The sequence below is a fragment of the Lineus longissimus genome, chromosome 2, assembly GCF_910592395.1.
Source record: "Lineus longissimus chromosome 2, tnLinLong1.2, whole genome shotgun sequence".
Classification (NCBI taxonomy): Eukaryota; Metazoa; Nemertea; class Pilidiophora; order Heteronemertea; family Lineidae; genus Lineus; species Lineus longissimus.
The window spans coordinates 13,904,888-13,926,844 of record NC_088309.1 but is presented as its reverse complement, the minus strand read 5'-3'; the positions used below and the strand labels follow the sequence as shown (position 1 = coordinate 13,926,844).

At 42.5% G+C, this 21,957-nt stretch overlaps 1 protein-coding gene across 1 annotated transcript; it reads left to right on the top strand.

Annotated features, from left to right (window-relative positions):
* The first annotated feature begins 16,013 nt into the window (after positions 1–16,013).
* LOC135482879 (uncharacterized) lies at positions 16,014–21,737 on the top strand. The gene has a single exon (XM_064763353.1). It carries the CDS (start codon positions 16,014–16,016, stop codon positions 21,735–21,737), a length of 5,724 nt encoding a protein of 1,907 aa, XP_064619423.1.
* Positions 21,738–21,957: the final 220 nt, after the last annotated feature.

Genomic DNA, 21,957 nt, shown 5'->3' with positions numbered 1-21,957 from the left:
GAGAACAGTGATTGCTTCACAAACGATTAGTTTGTATCTGGCCTTCTGTGAAGAATCAAATTTCGAGCCTCTAAAAAGGAGCAGCCTCTTTTCTATCATTCAAGTATGAAAGTCATCTTTTTGATTTTTGAGTTGATTTTCAGCATTACAATATCCCTGAAACATAAGCTACATCTAAATCAGTTTTTTGATGTAGACTTTATACCTAAGCTGCATCAACTTTCTTATCAAAACCTGTTTTGCTGCAGCATAAATTTGTTTTGTTTTTTAAATCATCTTCATTCTCGATGACAGATTCAGGCTTCAGTGTGAGACACACACATCTCTTTTCCTGGCAATCACAGATACCAGCACTGAATTATCATCATGGTAATCCTCTAATAAAACAGCATATATTGCCTTATATTAGGCAACTACATGCTGTCTGTAAAAAGTATTTCAACTACTGGTAGTAAATATTTTTCTAATCTCATGTTTCAGGTGTGTGCTGCATCCAAACAAAAATCTTTGGCAGGCCTGGACAACATTGCGGCAGAAGGATCTGAGGCCTTTGAACTATTACTGTCTGTGTTGGAGACACTTGCAGTGTGGTGGGTATCAATCAGGTTTCAAAATCAGACAAATAGAAAATCACTCAGTCAATGCGTATCTATTGCCTGTTCTCTGAGACCTCCATCTTATTATTCGACCTAGGCAAGTTTAAATTATATACCTAGGCGAGTTTCCTTTCCTATACAAAATGATGTTGGGCTTTTCACTTCAAATTGATGTACATGTATGTGCCCCTTAGTATTGTCTATTGATTGGCACCCTCCTCCTTAGTTGACCAAGTGATGAGCTGCAAAATACAGCTGCCAAGAGAGTAAACAAAAATCGGATTGTGGTGACCCATATTGAAAAATTCGACAACTGTAATATCTTATTCTACAGTAATATTTTATCACTTGAATGAAATGATCATGATCTATATGGATGCACTTTTCATTCTCAGGTTATCCACCTGCAACTGTGAATGAATTGAGGTCTAGAGTGCGTGCAGCCAAGTTATATCTAAAATCAGACTTCAAGCTTCATATCAACCTGTCCGATCCATGTCCTGACCACTGCATCACTTATGCCCTAGCTGATGGATACTGTGAGGTGCAATCACCCACACAACGTGTGCTGTGAACGATGTGATGATCTAAGAGATCTAATGGAGACAATTAACCTTGCTTTGGAAGACCCAAGTGTGGAATACAGGTGAGTTAATTCATATGGGAAGCTTCTGCATTTGAAGCTTTTTCCACTTCCATGAGTCAAATGTGCACCTCACAGTGGAATGTTGCATTGAATGTACTCGCTAGCTCCATGGGTTGTATTGTATTTTAAATATAAATGATTCATACTAAAGCGGGAGGGTGTGATGAGATTCGTAGGCATTCCTGATACAAAGTTTCATGTGTACATAAGGAATCTCAACACACTACAAGAGCCTGATATAATTGCAGTAGCCAGGTAGTGTGTTCATAACCATAGATTTATATCAATGGCCAACTACATTGTAGTTTTTATTATCAGGTACGCCAAGCAAAAGGAAGAAATTGGGTATGATTATGAACTTGCTAAGGATAGGATCTTCCAAATGAAGGCACACATGCTTCGGGCGAAGAACCAGGAGTATGGAAAGACTGACATCCTTGAGAGACTAACGCAAAACCAGGCTTTGGCAACAATGGAATGGCCTATGAAGTTCCTGCCAAGTAAATTTCGAGAATCACAACAGGATTGGTTCGGCAAGAAAGGAATATCCTGGCATGTCACTGCTGTTGTTTCGAAAGACCAGAACAATGAATTCCAGGTATGTAGATAAAGTGCAATACTTGCCAACAGTCTCAATCTTCTATATCCTACAGAAATAGTTTGTTAACCTGCTTACTTAGGTTGATATTTGCAGTCATTTATTGCACAGAGGAATTTTAGGTCAGTTTTCTAACTTTTTGGAAAGGTGATCAGAAACCATTGTCCCTTGGGATCTGAGTCTGCAAGTCTGTATCTCCAGGAGTTGACAGGCTAGAGGAAGTCATGGTTTACATTCCTCCAGTTTCTTGGCTTGTAAGATATTGTTCAATGAAGTCAATGAGAAATGGTAACCCATGTGATATTCGTTTAGTTTGATTGCTTGTTTTATACTTATTTTCTTTTTTCAATCTGTGTTTCAGATCCACTGCTATGTCCATGTGGTGGAGCAGTGCCGACAGGATTGGTTTAGTGTTTACTCCATCATTGATGCTACGTTGGGCAGAGTCAAGGTTGACCTACCAGATGTTTCAACAATCTTCCTTCTCTCAGACAATGCTGGATGCTATCATAATGCATCTTTGTTGTTGGCTCTTCCATCTTTGTCAAGATCAAGTGGTCTAAACATAAAACGCTATGATTTCTCTGAAGCCCAAGCCGGAAAGACCATATGCGATAGAAAAATAGCACCCATGAAGTGTCACATCCAGCGCGATATCAATGAAGGACATGACGTGGCTACTGCAGCTGACATGGTAAAAGCCCTGGGGAGTTATTGTGGTGTCCGTGGTTGTTATGTAGCTGAAGTAACCCTGAATGCTACTGCTGTTGAGGACAAGAAAACTGTGAAATGGCCAGGTGTTACAGCCTTTACAAATTTCGAGTATATGGAGGAAGACATTGTTTGTGTTTCGAAAGCGTACAACACCGGGGGTGGCTCCAGGCATTCAATTTCTTCCTTGCTGAGCAAAGCTGTACCACAGGGTACATCTGGTGTGGCAGTAATGGCGTACACAGAACCAAGGATGGGTACTGGTGCCATCCGTGGCCAAAGGCCTTGCCAGCTTGAAATTCCATGCCATGAAATTGGATGTGTGCAAGTATTTGCCACAGAAGAAGAACTCACTACCCACACAGCTATTGGCAAACATGACCTCAGGCTTCTACCGGATACCAAGATGGACGAAATCAAAAGAAAGTGAGCTGGAAAGTTTTGTGACGTTGCCTTGCCAGGAACTTCGTCTGGTGAGCTTGCCCAAACTAAACTTGTCGCATTACTACCTCAAGAGTCTTCAGTGCCCCCTGGTTGGGCATATCGTCTCCAGAAGTCTTCTCGCAGGTTCAGCAAGGAGATTCATTCATTTCTTCAGAAGGAATTTATGAAAGGTTTGACAACTGCTATGAAAGAAAATCCTGCTGATGTGGCAAGAAAGCTAAAGTCTCTATTTAGCAAGGAACATTGGTTGACTGCTCAACAAATTGCTTCCTATTTCAGTAGGCTTTCTGCTAAGCAGAAGTGTGGGCATCCCCTAGAGAAGGAGGCAGCAGATGATGAAGAGCAGGAAGTAGCTGTTCGAGAAGTTCTAAATCACAGGAGTCTCCGCATCAAAGTGATGAAAGAAGCAGGACTCCAAGTAAAAAAACTGCGACCTGCAAATTGACTTGATCTCTCGTCCGATCCTAATTGCGGGGTTGGCCATGTCCGCCGAGGAACACAATGTGGCTTACTCCAGCCGGTGAATACCGTGATTCTTTGCTTCTCAGAGGCACAATGAATTTTGGAGAAAATGAACCTATATTCCACAAAAAAGAGCATTTTATCCGAAGAAATCGCGTACAAACATGTGCTGCCACCCGTGTCTTTAAAACAGACATCACCAAAACTGGGTTGATGTTATTTTTTTACTTGCTGGTTCTTTAAAGGGGTAGGCTGTTCGTTCACATCTAATTACTGTTGGTCCAGTTAAATCTAGTTCCTATTCCTTTGCAAGGTGACACCAATAGTCGGTCGTAATGCATGATACATGCAACCATACTGGCGCACTATCTGTATACAGTTGTTGTGTATATCAGCGCTTACCGATTGCTGCGTGTTGATTTAGGCCATGAATCTATCGTGTTGGTAATAGGAGACTATTTTATACAAGGAGTGTCCAATGTTTCAATTATCAGTAATCTGCCGAAAATGTAAAGTTCGCTCTGGTGCTGTTACGGCTGTGGCGTATGCCATTTTCTTTGAATAACCACCAAAGTTACTAAACGGCGTAAGCCTTTAATTTCTACATTTCAGTACTGAAAACATGAACCTTTACAATTAGGGAGAACTTCTGTTTTCTTTTTGAAACTAACTTCGGACGGTTTAAATCACATTATGATTTGAAACATTCCTCCTAGAAAGGCACTTATATGACTGCAGTGAGCCCAGTGAAAAATCAATGAAGAAATTCAAATTCAGTTCTTCCGACTGGGCCTTTAGGATATTTGAGATCCTCTTTTCATATTGATCTCAGATATGGAGAAGCTATCCTGTTATTCCTACCTGACTTTTGTTTTAACCAACAATCTGGATAGTTGTATTACCAGTGCTCAAGCCAAGCAATAACATTGCTAATTGTAGGAGTACATGTAGTTCTTGTGTGATTCCAGGAAAGTACCCTTTGAATCTTCTAAAGAGTACTTCAGACTGCGCACATCGTATTACATGTTGCATCATTTTATAACTGTAGGATGTAGCCTACTCAAGAGCTACATTATTCATCTTCTCTTTTAAACATGTGTTTAAGGTGATATTTCTGTTATGTTGTCTCTGATAAAGCCAGAGGCTTGTGCCTGTATGTGACAACTTTTGTTGTGTTGTAATAAATTTGATGATAATTGACATTATAATTACTCCTAAGTCTGGTCTTAATTCTTTCCATGTTCAGCTCAGGGTCATCAAGCTTGCTGGTTTCTGGATTCAGAGTTCCTACCCAGAAATATACAGTGTTGATGTTGTTGAGCTTGCAACAACGTGAATGAGTCTACCGGGTATTGTGAAAAGGATGTGCGTCAACCTGCTAAATATTGTCCACACAGTATAAAGCTGTGTACAATGTTTATCTACATGTACAGTGGAACCTTACTTTATAGTGGACACCTCCGTTAGCAGGTTACCCTCTATAAAGATGACTATACTACGTCCTGATGGGTCATTTCCATGCAATTTGGCAACTTTGATCAGGGCGCTACTCAACTTCTCCCAGTTCCAGCAGTGACTTTTAAATAGAATGTCAATTTCATATTTTATTTTGGGTCCTGCAGGTTGATCCGATATAGTATTCATAATTCCCTGTTCAATTGACTTGTCTTCATGTTGGTGGGTACCCGGTACATTAAAAATGGACTTTGCACTTTTTTGAGGTTGCATTGTTTTTTGCCAAAAATGTATGGAGGCACTTCTCACAATCTCCCCCAATTTCATTTTGGTGTTTACTTGTGTCTTCTAATTCAGATGAACCAAGCTCAAACTCTGAGCTTCTGGCACTTGCAAACGTGTGTCCCAAGCAATGAATTGCCTTGGGATAGTTTGTGGCAGTATAAGTGCTCAGTTCAACTCTTTTCTGATAGATGGCAGCACCAGTAAGATGCTGTAAAATATGACGAAAATCCATCTTTTTGACCCATTCTTACGCTTTCCCTGAGATGGCGCCCAAAGATTTTATTTTTTATTTCAGATAATAAGATATATGCTACAAAATTAGGCATGCCATAACACCCAGCTCCCTGTGGCAATTTAGCTAGGAGTGTTTCTTTTCACCTATGTCAAAAAAGGGCCTATGGGGTAGGGGTTCTACCAAGGCCTATTGCTCCCATACCACAAGGTTTATCAACTTGCACTTACTTTGAGAGCAAGGGCGAATCATACTTCAACAATACCCCAAAGGGCAATTATGTAGGGTTTGTGGTTTTTGCTTGACAGCAGTTCAAATTAACCCCTTTATTTCTATTTAAAAAAGATCGTAATCCGTCAAAATTGAACTTAAGCAATTAACTCAGTAATTAGTGAATATTTTTGACTAATATTTTACATGCTTTTATCTCTCCATAGGAGAGACCTACACACCAAATTTCATCAAAAACCGTTGACCCCCACCTTATCACCCACTGCATGGTCTACTCATGTACACACACTTAAATGTTCTATCATTATTTCATCATGCTTCAAACAGTGAACGTTGTTCTAACTGCAAAAAAATTACACTGTGAATTGAATTTAACAACCCTGGCATACACTGTCAAACATCTAGATACCTATATAAAGGAGAGTTGTCATAGTTTGTCTGGCCTACTCTCTGTTGTCTCGAACTCTACAGCATATACTTTGCCTCTGGAACATCGATATTATGAATGGGAAGCTTGTTTTCTATATTCCGTTGCAATGAAATCACCAGAAAGTTGCCTTTTGCAAGGGAATTCCCTTCCTGGCTTGCAAATCTATTTATAGTTCAAGGGATTCCAACACATCGTACGCTGCCATCTGGTGGCGCCAGTTGGTACCTGTACTCTCCCTGTTTGAGTTTCAACCAGAATAGTCCAATAGAACTGATGCTTGCTGTGTTCCCAAACATCGCCACCAACTACACCAGTCGTAATTGGTTGTCCGAAAGAGCGATTTTAGCCCAAAGAAATGATGCCGTCAGACACCTAAACAACACCCTCCTTCAACTTCTTCCCACAGAAGAGAAGCTGTACACATCCACAGACACTGTACCCGACATCGATCAAACCGTTCACTATCCAGTCGAATTCCTCAATTCACTCCAACCAAGTGGCATGCCCCCACATGACCTCAAATTGAAAGTTGGCTGCCAAATAATGCTCCTCCACAACCACGATGCCCCAAGATTGTGCAACGGAACACGCCTCATCGCTTCAAGGCTACTAAGCATCATCATCGAAGCTACCATTGCCATCGGTGAATATGCAGGATCAACAGTCTTAATCCCCCCGGATACCGCTCATTCAAAGTGACTGTCCATTTCAGTTCAGGCGACTCCAATTTCCCGTGACACTCTCCTTGGCTATGACAGTGAATAAAGCCCAAGGACAGACACTAAAAGTCGTTGGACTATCGTTATCCACACCATGCTTATCCCACGGACAGCTTTATGTAGCATACTCCAGCGTTGGCCAATCGTCTGCCCTATACTATCACGCAAACGGAACAAAGACAATGAACATAGTTTATCCAGAGGTACTTCAATAGCAAGAAATGCTACATCGGCACCACACAGGTAAACTGCTGGCACGCGCAAACCCGTCACCGACGGGTACCATGCTAGTTGTATATAATCCCCATGTATTCAGTGGGGCGATATTGAAATATAGGAAGATTTGCTCATCCTGTCTGTTATTTAGAACTGGTAATATAGCTTGTTGCGGGGCTCGGTCTGAATCATTGGCCAGGCAATCCGTGCGTCAGTGGGCCAGAATGCTTCCGAAATTGGAGTGTGGGGTTCAACTCAGCCACGTGAATTTGCAAACCATGACCCTCACATATAGCTTTGGGTGTAGAATTTATTTACTTGATTTCTGTGCTTTACAAGACCGCCTGTCATATGAACAAGAAATATTCCCGGCCGCATTGTGAAATTGAATAATATTATGAACTTTGCAATTTTCCAAAGTGGTAAAGTTATTATCAGCGGTGTAAAAGATATAAAAGATGCAGAAAATTCATTTTTACCCATCCTATTGAATATGCAATTGTCCAGTGTTTAGATATTGCAAATCATTTTAAAGCTGATGGAGGCGGCTTTGAAAAACATTCATTATGACGCATCCCATCCTGCTGGATTCGAGAATGTACAAAAACTTTACAATGCGGTGAAACATCTTGGTTTAACTCAATCAAATGTAAAGCAGTGGCTTAAAAAACAACAGCCCTATACTGGACATAAGCAGGCTAGGAAACACTTTCCAAGATGCAGGGTAGAAGTAATCCAGATAGATGAGCAATTCCAAATGGATTTGGCTGACATGTCAACATCAAGGTTTTTTCAACAAAGGTCTTTTCGAGTTATAACCATGCCAAACATCGATGTATTCAGATGGCCCCTGCCGATGTAACATACAACAATGCAGAAATCATAAGGCAGCGACAAAAATCCAATACCATTAATATACAGTACAAGTTTAGCATTGGCGAAAATGTGCGTGTGAGTAAAGTCAAACATTTGTTCGACAAGGGGTTCTACCCTAGTTATACTGACGAAATATTCACTATTTGTAGATGTAGAAAACGATTGGGGTAGCAAATATACACAATTTAAAAGATGCCGAGGGTGAAATTTTACAGGGAATTTTTTACCAAGAAGAGATGCAAACGGTTACTAAGCCTGTGCTATGGGAGGTTGAAAAAGTTATAAAAACAAGGGGCAGGGGCCTTGACAAAGAGTATCTTGTGAGGTGGCATGGTTATCAATCAAAGTTCGATAGCTGGGTCAAAAAACTGTATAAAAAATTCATTTTGTGGGAGATATTGACAATATTTCAGACAATAATGGGTTTGAGATAAAACTCTATCATACGGGCAAGGACATTGCAGTGGTTGGGCAGCACAGCTGTTTCAGCTAAGCCTAAACATGACATCGAAATAAACCATTCTGCCTACTAGCCTGCTGCCCAACGATTGGTCCATGCGAAAAGCCTGTTAACCGCTATGTAAACATTGTCGCCAATACACATCTCACACATTATCGCAATACCCATTCAGCCAAAGGGTTAATGCATTGGCATCGTTCAAACATCAGCGCGCTTCTGTACACGTGCTCGAATTAGATACGACGGTTTTCATTGGCTCATAAGTTGTGTCACATGACCATTCACCCGGCTTGAAAATTTCATGAAATTTGGACCAAAATTAATGAAACAGTGGCGATTTCCATGCTTTTTCATGAAATTTGGACCAAAATTAACGAAACAGTGGCAATTTCCATGCTTTTTATCGATTTTTCGACAAGTTACAGATTTCGGAATTCTTCAAGACTAGATATCCAGGTAGGCACAATATCATATATCATAAATACCCCGGCTGTTTTGCATAACTCATTTCAGTTTCGTACAGAATCGTGCGTTTATTCTGAAATTTCTCAAACTTTGATCTGCTCAAATTCAAAATGGCCGACTTGCAGACGGAGATTGAGATGGGGTGCCAAGTTCATCGGACAACATCGAATTCCCTTGATCGTTATTTAGCAAAACGAGTTACTTCCAGTATTCATTTAAATCTTTACTTTTAAAATATATATCTATTTTATGTTAGTTTGCTGTATATTCATGCAGAAAATGCATTTGAAAAACAAATGTCTAAAAATAGTTGAGTTTTGAAGTTCGATGGTCGGGACTATTTTGGTGAAAGGGGTACAGCATGGGTAATAGTACAATAATAAGTCATGATCGTGCTTATGAACAAGCCATGAGTTAGCATATACCATAGTTTATGTTGAAAATATCTTTACAGATGTAATTGATAAATATAGTCTTAAGAATTCGCCAAATATAGAAAAGTTCTTGGTATATTATCCACCTGTTAGCAAAATGAACTCGCCCATTGACCCACATTCCAGTTTGTTGTGGTATTTTTGTACAGGGTGATGCCAAAACAGTGCCTTTTTTGACTGGTAAACATTCCTTCAGTTACTAAAATGCCTTTTTCTTTAATTTCAGCTGGTTGCATGGTGTGTACTGCAGATAACTTCTCGACTTAATCCGGCTGATGTGATGCTTTAGTTGATTCGAGAGGCTACATGTATGTAGGCCCAGTACGTCGACATCATTGATCCGGCAGTGAACAAGATAAGTGGTAAGTTAAGCGATGTTTCCCTTCATCTATGTATTCACAAACAGATGATTGAAATCATTATACTGTATTCCCGTAGGCTTTGTATGCATGTATTCTATTCTAATAAATTACTCTTTATTTCAGGTTCAGCCTCCAAGATGTGTCACCAGAAATGCAACCGACATTATAGACAGGCGTGATTACTACTCTGATTTTGGATTGATGGTAAGTTCCGAGGCTATTTTGATTGCAATTAAATATTATTTGAATCTACATTGAAATAAAAGTGGACATCTGTAGGATACTTCCTTTCTTTCTCTAGATTCAACACTGGTCAGTGTCAGAATTGAATTAGAATAGAAGCTGTGTCTGTTGGAGAGCCACCCCCAGTTACCCCCCCCCCCCCCCCCCCCCCATTAAGCCACTGCCATTATGTTTACACTCGCCTTTACAATTCCAGGTAAAGTCGTCTTCAATGGACCTGACTAGGAATGATGATGGTGACTTCCCTTCTCAGAAAAAAGCTCGGTTGGATTCGAAAGTTGGTGCAGGCGGTCATAAGCGATATTTCGGTCGTAAACGCAAGAAGTCCAAGAAATCCACTGACAAATCAGGAAAACGTATATTCAATGTCGGCGACACGTGTTTGTTCAGATTGGACTCAAACGTTTATCTTGGAACCGTTCTTAGTCAAGTTGATGAACATCATTTCCAAATTGAGGACTATACAGGAACAGTGCGCACCTTCATTTGTCTGTCACTTTTATTAAAAGAAAGTTAAAGTTGAAACTTCTATAGCAAGGAATATGAAGATGTGAACTTTGTATTATTATTTTTTGAATGTATGAGTCTATTGAATGTAAATTAAATGTATATTGTGAATAATTAATAATGATAATGTTGTGTACATTGAAATCATGACTTTTGATTTTTGTGTACTGGTACTGCCTTGATATGTTGTCCTCTGTGACTGTTGTCTCATCTCTCGGAATAACAAGACCCCAAGCTGGATGAGACACCTACATCCCCTAGATATAAAAGATAGGTTGTGACATAATGTCCTCTGTGACTGTTGTCTCATCTCTCTTAATAACAAGGCCTCAAGCGGGATGAGACAACTACATCCCTTGCCTATGATAATAAAGGTTGTAACATATAATGTCCTCTGTGACTGTTGTCTCATCTCTCGGAATAACCAGGCCTCAAGCTGGATGAGACAACTACATCCCTTGCCTATGATAATAAAGGTTGTGACATGTCCTTGGTGACTGTTGTCTAAACTTCACTCCCGGAATTACAAGACCCCAAGCTGGATGAGACACCCGTTGTCCTGCCTATGATATCATAGGTTGTGACCTGTCGATTTTTGCAACTAACTGTCTCATCTTGGTAGGTCTACAATAGGACACATTTGTCCTGCCTATATATACTATAGGTTAAGACCTGTTCTTTGCAACTAGTATTTGTCTCATTTGAGTACAACAGGGCACCAATCTTTCATACCACAACATAAGTAATGGGCATGGCATTTTCAAATGACGACCATTCTTCACAACGAATAACGAAGTAGGCCCTTTTAAAATGCCTTTTATTTGTCTTTGTCTGAGTGCAAACCTAATCTAATCACAGCCATACAAAGCTATGTTATATGCAGAATATTAAAATGCTTTTTACAGAAGAATTGGTATCTGGGCTGAAACATAATAGAGGTGCAAACAATCATCAATATTTTCACAGAAAAACTCCATCAAAGTCATCTTTTATATACCACACAGTGCAGGCCCAAGCCTATCCAAGGTGGCAGCCGGAATATAATACACAAAGCTTGGTTCGGGTCAAGTTGGTTCTAATAAACGAATGCAATCTTAATTACTACTAACACAATTAAGGGGCATACATGGGTGGATTCAGGCCTTTTATGTAATCCTTAAGCGGTTGGGGTGAGGAACTGGGTTGTTTATTGGGGTAGCAATTAACACCTTCATGCCAGCACCTCCCTAAAAAGCGGCGTCTGGTGCTGTCTGATTAAACTTGCGTTTCTATTCTAGCTGAAACAGCTGTGGCAGATCATGTCGGGAAAGTACAAAAATATTGGAGATGTGGTGAAGTCATTGAATAAGTCGACTGTTAGTTATTGTGGTGAGAATATAGAATTTTCAAGATATGTTGATGAGATTGATCGAGCCCTCTATTTTGAGTATGATAGGGTAACCGGTTATGTTAAACTGATCATAATCATCCAAACATTAGAATAACACTAAAGGGTGATTTAGCCAACTGCATGGGGTTTAAAGCGGACCAGATATTTGAATGTGATCAGAAGGTGACTATAGAGCAGATATCGATGCGGGGTTCCATACCCTTTATGTTTACTCTGATATTGTAACGTCGGCGATATCATGGTGCCCCTAATTCGAGTTGTAGATTTTAGTAAGAAGCATGATGAGAATACTGTAAACATTTACAAAAACCCTAACTATCTCCCTGTCGTACGTAAACAATTTGATAATATACAAATAGATATAAGGCGTGATAATGGCGAATTGGTGCAATACGCGGTAGAACAGTGGTTGTACTCCATTTTATGCAAAAATGAGGGCAAATTACAGGCCAGGTGTAGGTTGCTGCTGCGATTACTACACTAGCCAGGCGGGCGGTAATGTACCCTTCTATGCCGGTACAACTATGCAGCATGGCGGTGGAGTGGGCGATATTTTAAAAGGGTTGTTTCGATCAGCTGTTCCAATTTTTAAATCGGTTGGCAAGAAAGTACTACCCGAATTAGCAAGTGTTGGTTTGAGAACTGTAAATGATATCATAGTGAAAAAGAAAAATCCAAAACAAGCGCTGATGGCCAATGCCGGTGAGGCTTTGGCGGGGCTAACCAGAAATACAATAAAAGCAAGAGCCATTAGGGCTAAAAGGAAGAAGCCAAGAACTGGGACAGGAACTCGAAAATTTGCTAAAAGCGCTGCTGAAGGAGAATTATTAAACAAAGGCTTTAGTTCATGAGAACTAGGCACCATCCACCAAAAGTGAACTTGATATTTTTCAATTACCACCCACGCAAATTGCCGTAGATTTAACCCAGTGGGTAGAATTCAGGCCTCTGAATACACTAACGGATGGGGGTCCAATAGAGTTTGTGCTGAAGGGTGAACCTGACAACTATCTGTACCTCGTTATACGCAGTTATTCATCAAGTTGCGTGTGATAAAAAAGGACGGTACGAATTTAACTGAAGAGACTGTAGATGCCGATGGTAATCAGGTGGCTGGGTCAAGGGTCGCCCCCGTTAATCTTTTACTGCATAGCCTGTTTTTAACAGGCTGACGTCACCTTCAACGACAGCCTGATCAGTCCGAGTAGCAATACATATCCTTACCAGGGTTATTTAGAGACCTTACTAAGCTACGGCGCCGAGGCCAAATGTACACACCTCTGGCAGGCGTTGTGGATAAAGGATGAGGGCGGGAAATTTGACGTTAATGACCCTTGGGCCGATGCTCCTAACAGTGGTTTAGTCAAACGTTACAAGAGCATTAAGGGAAGTAACTCTAGCATTTTACTTCGGGTTTGCAGAAGTTGCTTTTGAATAATAACGATCTAAAGTTGAAATTTATACAGCAAAGTGATGCATTTCCCTAATGTCAGGCGATGAAGATCCCTCCTACAAGATTAATATTATTGAGGCAGCACTTTAGGTAAAAAGGGTTCATGTGGCACCCACCATACAGCTGGCACATAATAGAGCCTTTGAAAAAGCCAACGCCAAATATCACCTGACCAAGACTGATGTTAAAGTAATAAATATACAGGCTGGTAACGGATAATGTTTTCTTGGGGGAACTACCCAACATTACAGCCAGATCCCGTTAGTGAATGTCAAAAAGCGAACCTCAGGCTGCAAAGGCAAATGCATTGATGCCTTGAGGTTCGCGTTTCTCTTTGAGTTGCCCGATGATGTTGGTATTAGGGTAATCAGGTGTAATCACAGATAGTCTAATCGCCTCTTGCATATCTGGCTGACTGCTTGCCACAGCAGGTGTTACCTATTTATATGCTGACAAGATGTTGACTTTAGTAATGGTCAACGGTGTAACTTTTATGTGTTTGCTTTGTGGTTATGTTGGCTGAACTTTTGAAACGACTTTTAACCCCTCAGGACCATTCTCCTTAGGGGGTCATGACATGCTGCTGCTTAGAATGCTGTGTTGTTAAAGGGAATATCTCGTAGCAGCGATTATAAACGAGATTTAAATTTCTGGTTTTTGCGGGCTACTTTAACAAGAGGCCAAAGGGCCTGGCGCTCAGCTGGATCACCTAATAACATAGGACTGAGGGTGTAAAGTAGTAAATATCAGCTTTACACTACTGTTTGAAGGTCAAGAGAACACGTTATACCACTAAGATTTCCAATGCAGAGCTGCCAGCTGGATGAAATATGATTGAACTAATCAGCCATGGTATATAAATATTACAGGAGGCAACGGAAGATATCCCTAGTTCAGTATGTTGTATCGGTAGCTTTACAGAAAAGAAGTGTCAGAGAGGATGAGACTTCTCCATGGACAACTGTGGTATGTCCAGGCTGGGTTATACAGCACAAGGATACAAAATGCTGTCTGTAATTGAGAGGTATCCTGATTTAACAGAGGTCAAAATAAATAGAAATGACCAGTTTGGGACTAACACCACTGTCTTTTTTTTTGATAAGGTAGAGATTACAGGAGTCAACAAAATTAATTTTATTGAGAAATTGACCTGTCCTGCAGGTGATTGGAATTTACAATACGAAGGGTCGTTTTCATATTTGAAAATCCCTTCATAATCAAGGGCTACCTCTGACTAAAACAGCACCCATAAAGAATAGACCGCCAATATGACCCCAGCTCCTAAGTGTGGGAAAACCCAAGTCCAGCAACCAAAAGTACCAAAAATACATTTCTGTTTACATTTGAACTGCACAAATCCGTTTGTTTACAATTTCCCGCGAAATCTCGAAAATCAGGTGACCTCTATTGGGGCAGTGATCGGTAACGGTGAACTCCTTCCGACCCAACAGGCAAATGTTTACATTCGTGTCTCCGTGTATCATGGATTCATGTGTATACTAACACCTTGTGTTGACACACTGACTGACTCTGACTGTGTACATTTCTACAGCGACGAAAAACGATCACAAAAATGGTTCTTTTTAAGCACTCGTGACATGTTTACAAAAACTAAAGCAAGTGTTTTGAGTGGAGGTTTACCAAATGAGTAGCGTCTGGGTGATTATAAACCATTAACCCACATTGTAACGAAAGGTTCCGGCTTGACGCTAATCTCCAATGACGGCAGCTGCCATTTTGCCATACTCTCGAAACTTTGGGATCGTGCAATGGAAATCACATAATTTCTGACACACACTGCTACAATTCATCATTTTATTGTTCTTTCACAGTATTATTACGCCACCCCGATTCGCAAGGCAGCTTGTACCAACTGGCTCTACATTGACTATCCCCAATACAAGCCGAAGAACAGTGTGACAAGTTTTTCATTTTACCTTCCAATCACAGTCAAAATTTTCTAAAACAACCGGCAATGAGGACAAACTAATAATCTCAAACCAATCACAACAATGTAATCAACACATACGACCTCATCCGAAGAGCGGATGATTAAGTTTTAGCGTTGACTCAAGGTGATTTAATTCCTTCTTCGTCTCGCTTCAAATTCATACAAGATGCACGCTGGGCGTGGCAAATAACCAGGTTTTCGAAAATTATATGTTTGTTTAGTTTGCAATATGGAATAGGAAGGGTTGGGAGTGTTGCTGACTCAAAATTCATATTTCCCTCCTCAAAACTCTCCACAAGTTTGGTCCTGCCATCTAGTGCTTTGGCCACAACACCTCCAGGAAGTTGCTTCTGCACATGTCACTGGGCATGAGCAGATGCAATCTGGGCACCATCTTTCCAAGACATAATTTTTCTATTTCACCAAATTCTACAATAATAATCTAAATTATAAGTGAAACCATTTTGTGTACAGAATAACAAATAGCTACATTTAAACCCTAAATCCCCTGCTCCATTTTCATTGTAATATAAAAGGTTTCACTTTCCAAAAAGGTATATTTATAGCAACATTGCCAACCCCTTCCCAAATACATACATGTGCATAGTGCATTCAATCTCTCTGTGCACACCCTGTGCATTTGCACTGTCATCCATATGTGGATTTAATATATATTTTGTAAGACACCTGTCTTTCCTTCACTTATTTCAAATTCTATTGTGCTGTCACGCACAATTAAGTACACAAAATGTCACGTGTTTATCCTAGTATTTCCAATTTCTAAATTATTTACAAAACCCCGGTCCCAGATTGCATTCTCATTCTCGGCGCCGCTCCGCCATCCGTCATGCCTGAGCATGCTGCGGTGCTGGGAATTAAAAAGGTCAGGACGTCCAATGTGAGTCTGCTAACCAAGGCGTGCAACAAGGCGCAGAAGGCAATCGTTGACAACAGATCCCGAGCCACTCTCAGAGATTCTCACGAATCCGTCTCAGCCTTGTTACTGAACCTGATAGAAACAAATGACTATTTTAAGTCGGCGTTGACCGAACCAGACGACATTGACCTAGCTGATTCATGGATGTGCGGCAGGTCGGAGCAGGCTGATCAAATATTGCAGAAATTAGTAGCCCAGATCGCGTTGCCGCAATCAAAGACAATCACCGAGAGCTCGTTTTCAGAGGAGCAAGCTGATGGGGATGTTGACGATATACAGGATGATTGCAAGAAGAAACTCCATTTTGGTAACGATGGCCTGTCGAAGCTCCGTGCGGAGGTCCACCAGTCGAAATCCAAGCATGAGCATGTCCAAGCCTGGTTGTCGTCTCCCTCCAAGGGTCCCCATACTCGTGTGAAAAAGCCAGACGCCCAACAACTCCAACCAAAGATCGAGGTCCTGACAACAGATGATGACAGGAAGGTTGCCAAGACGTCAGTTGCTGCAGCGCCAGCCTTACAACATCAAGCCGCTGCTATTCCAGTAGTCACAACTCGTAGCCCGTTCCGTTTGAATCCAGACGCTCTGCCAGTGGATTTTAGGCCCAAGCTATGGAAACCGCCAGCCACTATCGACGCCTGGATAGATGAGTTGATTCCGGGGCAGGAAACGATGTTGCACCAGGGCACTTCCTCCAAATTGAGACCCGAGGAGCAGATGTTGGAGACGCTGGTCAAGCTCGAGAGCGATAGGGGTTTACCATCAACACAAATCCCAGTCTTTGATGGATCCCCACTCATATGGCCAAAATTTGTCGAACAATTTTACACGCAGGTCCATGTAAAACCAGGACTCAACGACGCTCGCCGTATGGACCTTCTGCAATCACACGTAGCTGGAGATGCAAAAGCGATGATAAAGGGAATTGGCTATAGTGGGCGCTGTTATGCCGATGCGCTGAAGGAATTGAAGAGAACATTTGGTCATCGAAATTATGTTGCGCGCGCCTACTTGAACCAGATCACGAAGGGTCCAACTTTACAGTCGTACAACTCTACAGCTTTGCGAAGTTTCTACGTAAATATACGTGATTGCGTCATCACACTAACACAACTTGGCTACGTGACCGACATGCAGGGAACAGATCTGCTGATACGCGTTGCTAGGCGGCTTCCTGTTGATCGTACCCGAGGCTGGAACAAGCATGTCTCACGTATATCGCAGTCTAGAGAACCATCACTACGGGACTTGAGGGATTGGTTAGCCGAATGCGTGGAGGCTGAGTATAACCCGTATGCTGTGAAGAGCGCACCGAAGGGAAAGTCAACCAAGGATGTGGACGCAGTCTCTTTCAACACTAAGATCACGTCGACTGGGACCAAAGCTAAGCCGAAGAAGGAAACGCCATTTTTCAAGAAAGAAGCGCCGTCCTTAAAGAAAGACCAGAAAGAAACTACGTCGAAGCAGTTACCAGCATGTTCGCTTTGCAAAGAGTCTCATGCGTTATATCGATGCTTTCGTTTTCTCAACAAGAATTCAGAAGAGAGAAACAAATTCACCGCAGAAGCCAAGCTGTGTCAGAACTGTTTGCGACCGAACCATGGAGCCGAAAAATGTCCGTCAAACTTCACTTGCCGGGAGCCGGGATGTGGTCAGGCCCACCATACTCTACTTCATGAAAAGGTTACAGCACGGAATGGATCAATGAATGCTGGATGCGGGAGTAGACCTTGTACATTCTTCCAGCTGGCGAGGGTCTATGCCTTGGGAAACAACGGTCGATGGATACCAACCGTAGCGTTCTTGGATTCAGCCAGTGAGATCACCATCATCGACAAGTCATTGGCCAAGGACCTTGGTTTGAAGGGGAAGTCCAAGCAGCTTACTGTAAAGACACTCAATGCGGAAACGACAGAGATGAGTCAAACCGTCAGGATGCAGCTGAAACCAGTCAACGATCCTGATGGGAATAGCATCCGAGTAGAAGAAGCATGGGTTGTTGGAGACAGTCACTTCCAGTGTCCATCACAACGAGTATCTGCAGATTGGGAACACCTCAACGGTCTTGGTTTGTCAGACATCGACTCAAGCGAAGTAAAGCTACTCATCGGTATCAACGTTGCTAGAGCACATCTTCAGTTTGACACTCGGATAGGAGAGGATACACAGCCTATCGCGGTCAAGACCCCACTTGGTTGGACTCTGCTTGGAACCTCCGATCAAGCCACGTCATCATCTGCCAATGTCAATATCATCAACGCCAAGGACGCTGAACTAAAGGAAGAGATTGAACGTTTCTGGCGGTCAGAATCATTTGGAGTCCGACATGCTGAGGAGTCTTCACTCTCAATTGAAGACAGAAAGGCGATACAGATACTGGAGGAAACAACTCGATTGGTAAATGGTCACTACGAGATTGGCATGCTCTGGCGCGACTCGGAATCTCCGCTGCCTGACAATAAGTCTATCGCGAGTAAAAGACACTATCTTTTGGAGAAAAAACTGAATCGAGATGAAGATGTCAAGTGTCTCTACACAGAAACACTCGAGGGCTATGTCAGTAAAGGTTTTGCGAGGAAGCTGTCAGAGGAGGAGGCCGTACATCGCTCACCAAAGACATGGTACATCCCCCACCACGGGGTGACAAACGTCAATAAGCCTGGGAAAATCCGTGTGGTTTTCGACGCTGCTGCCACCTGCCAGGGAATATCGCTCAATGACACTCTGATGACTGGTCCAGACCTACTTAATAGTTTATTTGGCGTATTGCAACGATTCAGAGTCTACAAAGTAGCCATATCAGCAGATATAGAGGCAATGTTCCATCAAGTACGAGTACCGAGTCATGATGCAGACGCTCTTCGATTTCTATGGAAAGGAGACACATTTTCCAGGGGAGTTCACATTTTTGGGGCGAAGGACAGTCCGACATGCGCCAATTATGCACTGAAGCGATGTGCCATGGACAATATCCACAAATATAGTCAAGAAGCTGCAGAAACCGTTCTCAAATCCTTCTATGTTGATGACCTGGCAAAATCGATACATGGAGTCCAAGCTGCGATTGGTCTAGCACAGGAGGTCACCAACATATGTGCTGAGGGAGGCTTCAGAATCTGCAAATGGTTGTCCAATAGCCTAGAGTTTCTCGAAAGCATTGAGGAATCTGAACGTACCATCAAGGAGCTCAGTTTCACAGAGGTGAATACCCACCGACCGCTCGGACTCAAGTGGAAGATCGACGATGATTACTTCTTCTTTGATATTCAGCCAAGGAACGTCGTAATGACAAAGAGAGGAGTCATCAGCGTCTTCAGCCAAATATTTGATCCCTGCGGTTTCCTTGCACCATTTGTCTTCCTGGCCAAGCTATTTGTCCAAGAATTATGGAGAGCAGGACTGGACTGGGATACCCCGCTGAATCTACAATTTGAAGAGAAATGGAGGACATGGCTAGATGAACTCACTGGTCTGTCTAAGTTTAGACTACAGAGATGGCATCCGTACCTAACACCTGAGGCATCAGATATCCAACTTCATATCTTCTCCGACGCGTCAGAATTAGGATTTGCAGCTGTAGCATTTGTACGCTATGAGCCCGACGACAGCCAGATTGAGTGCTCTCTACTTGCGGCAAAAACCAGTTTGGCACCTATCAAGCCATCATTCTCAATACCGAGATTAGAGCTACAAGGTGCTGTCATGGCCAGTCGACTTGGGAACACACTCTCCAGAGAATTACACTTGAATCTCTCCGCAGTATGGTATTGGACCGACTCCACAACTGTCATCCGCTATATCAGTAACGAGACAAAGCGATTCAAGTCGTTCGTAGCCAACAGAGTCTGCGAGATACTGGAGACAACGAAATCAACTCAATGGCGGTACATACCCAGCAAGCTCAATCCAGCTGATTGCTGTTCCAGAGGTGTCAAGGCTGATGCTCTTTGTCGAGATGCACAATGGTCAGATGGACCGTTCTTCCTGCAACTTGAAGAGAAAAATTGGCCACAACTCAAAGGAGAAGCAGACGAATCACAGGACGACGATGAGATCAGGAAAACAGAATCTACAACAGTAAAGTCTACCATCTTCAACATCGGGCAGAAAGGAGAGACGCCAATGATCGTTGATGTAACAGGCATGATCAATACAACAGATAGTAGATGGGTGAGACTGGTTAGACGTACTGCCTGGTTGAAGCGTGCGGTAAAAAACTTTGCAAGCCCGATTCTTCGACCTAGGGTGGAGTCATGCCGCTCTGAGAGTATCACTGCCGCGGAATATTGGGATGCAGAACTTGATTGGATACGCGCAGCTCAGCAAGAATGTTTTCGTGAAGAGATGGACGAATTGCGAGAGTATGGAAGGCTAAAAAGGAAAAGCAAGATTTCGCCGTTACTTCCATTCCTTGATGAAGCTACAAACTGTCTTCGAGTTGGCGGTCGTTTGGAAAAAGCCGACATACCCGACGAGACGAAACACCCGTTGATCCTGCCCTCTGATCATGTGGTCACGTCACTACTCTTCGACGACGTGCATCGAAGAAACATCCACTGCGGTCGGGAACACCTTGTTGCAGCTATGAGAGAGAGGTACTGGCCGGTCCGAGGAAGATCCAATGCAAAAATCACTATCCACAACTGTCTGCTATGCCGAATACGTCGTGCCAAGCCGGTCGTCCCAAGAATGGCAGATCTTCCGGAGTTCCGTATGTCAGCATCTTCCGGAGTCTTCCATCACACTGGTCTGGACTATTTCGGACCTTTGTATGCCAAAGTACGAAGATCCACAGTCAAGCGATGGGGGTGCTTATTTACCTGCTTAAGCACCAGAGCTGTACATCTAGAACTAGCCGATACCCTGGAGACAGACGATTTCTTGCTCTGTCTAAGAAGATTTATTGGTCGCCGAGGTCAACCGAGAAGCATCCACAGCGATAATGGCACTAATTTCCGAGGGGCTAGCAACGAACTCAAAGAATGTCTACATAGCCTGAGTCAGCCGAAAATCCGAGAGTTCCTGTCTCCCCTGTGTGTGGAATGGCACTTAAATCCACCAGCTAGCCCGCACATGGGTGGAGCATGGGAAAGCTTGGTCAAGTCCGTGAAGAGAGCCATGAACTCCGTCCTTCCGAAGCAGAACGCCACAGACTCCGTCCTACGTACAGTACTCGTGGAGGTTGAGTCAGTCATCAATAGCCGACCGCTTACACATAATAGCGATGATCAAGCAGACTATACGGCGTTGACACCCAACCATTTCCTGATCGGCCGGGCCGTTGTCGTTTCACCTCCAGATGTCGTCTCACCATCAGAAATCAACAGTCGGAGACGGTGGCGTCGTGTGCAGGTCATTGCTGATCACGTTTGCAAGAGATGGCTTCGCGAGTATCTACCAACGCTGACAGTACGAAGGAAATGGTTAAAGGAGGAACAAAACCTGGCTGAAGGCGACTTGGTGATTGTCCGTGAGAACAACCTACTCCGAGGATCATGGGAGATGGCGAGAGTCGTCGAGACCTACCCTGGCAACGATGGAAGAGTCCGTTCGGTGATGGTCAAGACACCAAAAGCAACCTACGTGCGCCCAGTTGCGAGGATTGCGCTACTTGAGGAAAACATTTCAGACTGAGTACTTTGTCAGGATCTGTGAGATAAAATTAGTTGTCTAGAGTTGGATGCCACTGAGAAATCTGTTTAATTCAAAATATATAATTTGGGTATTTACTTAAATTTCTGTATCCATTTGTTAATGGATATATATATATTATTTGCTTGGATATCCCAAGTAAAATTCCTCTTTCTCAGTGACACACTGCTCTAGATGGCTGATTCTGTGAACGAATTGAAAC

What these genes read in the sequence shown, in the direction of transcription:
- LOC135482879 (XM_064763353.1), top strand. Translation starts at nt 16,014, where the DNA reads ATGCCTGAGCATGCTGCGGTGCTGGGAATTAAAAAGGTCAGGACGTCC.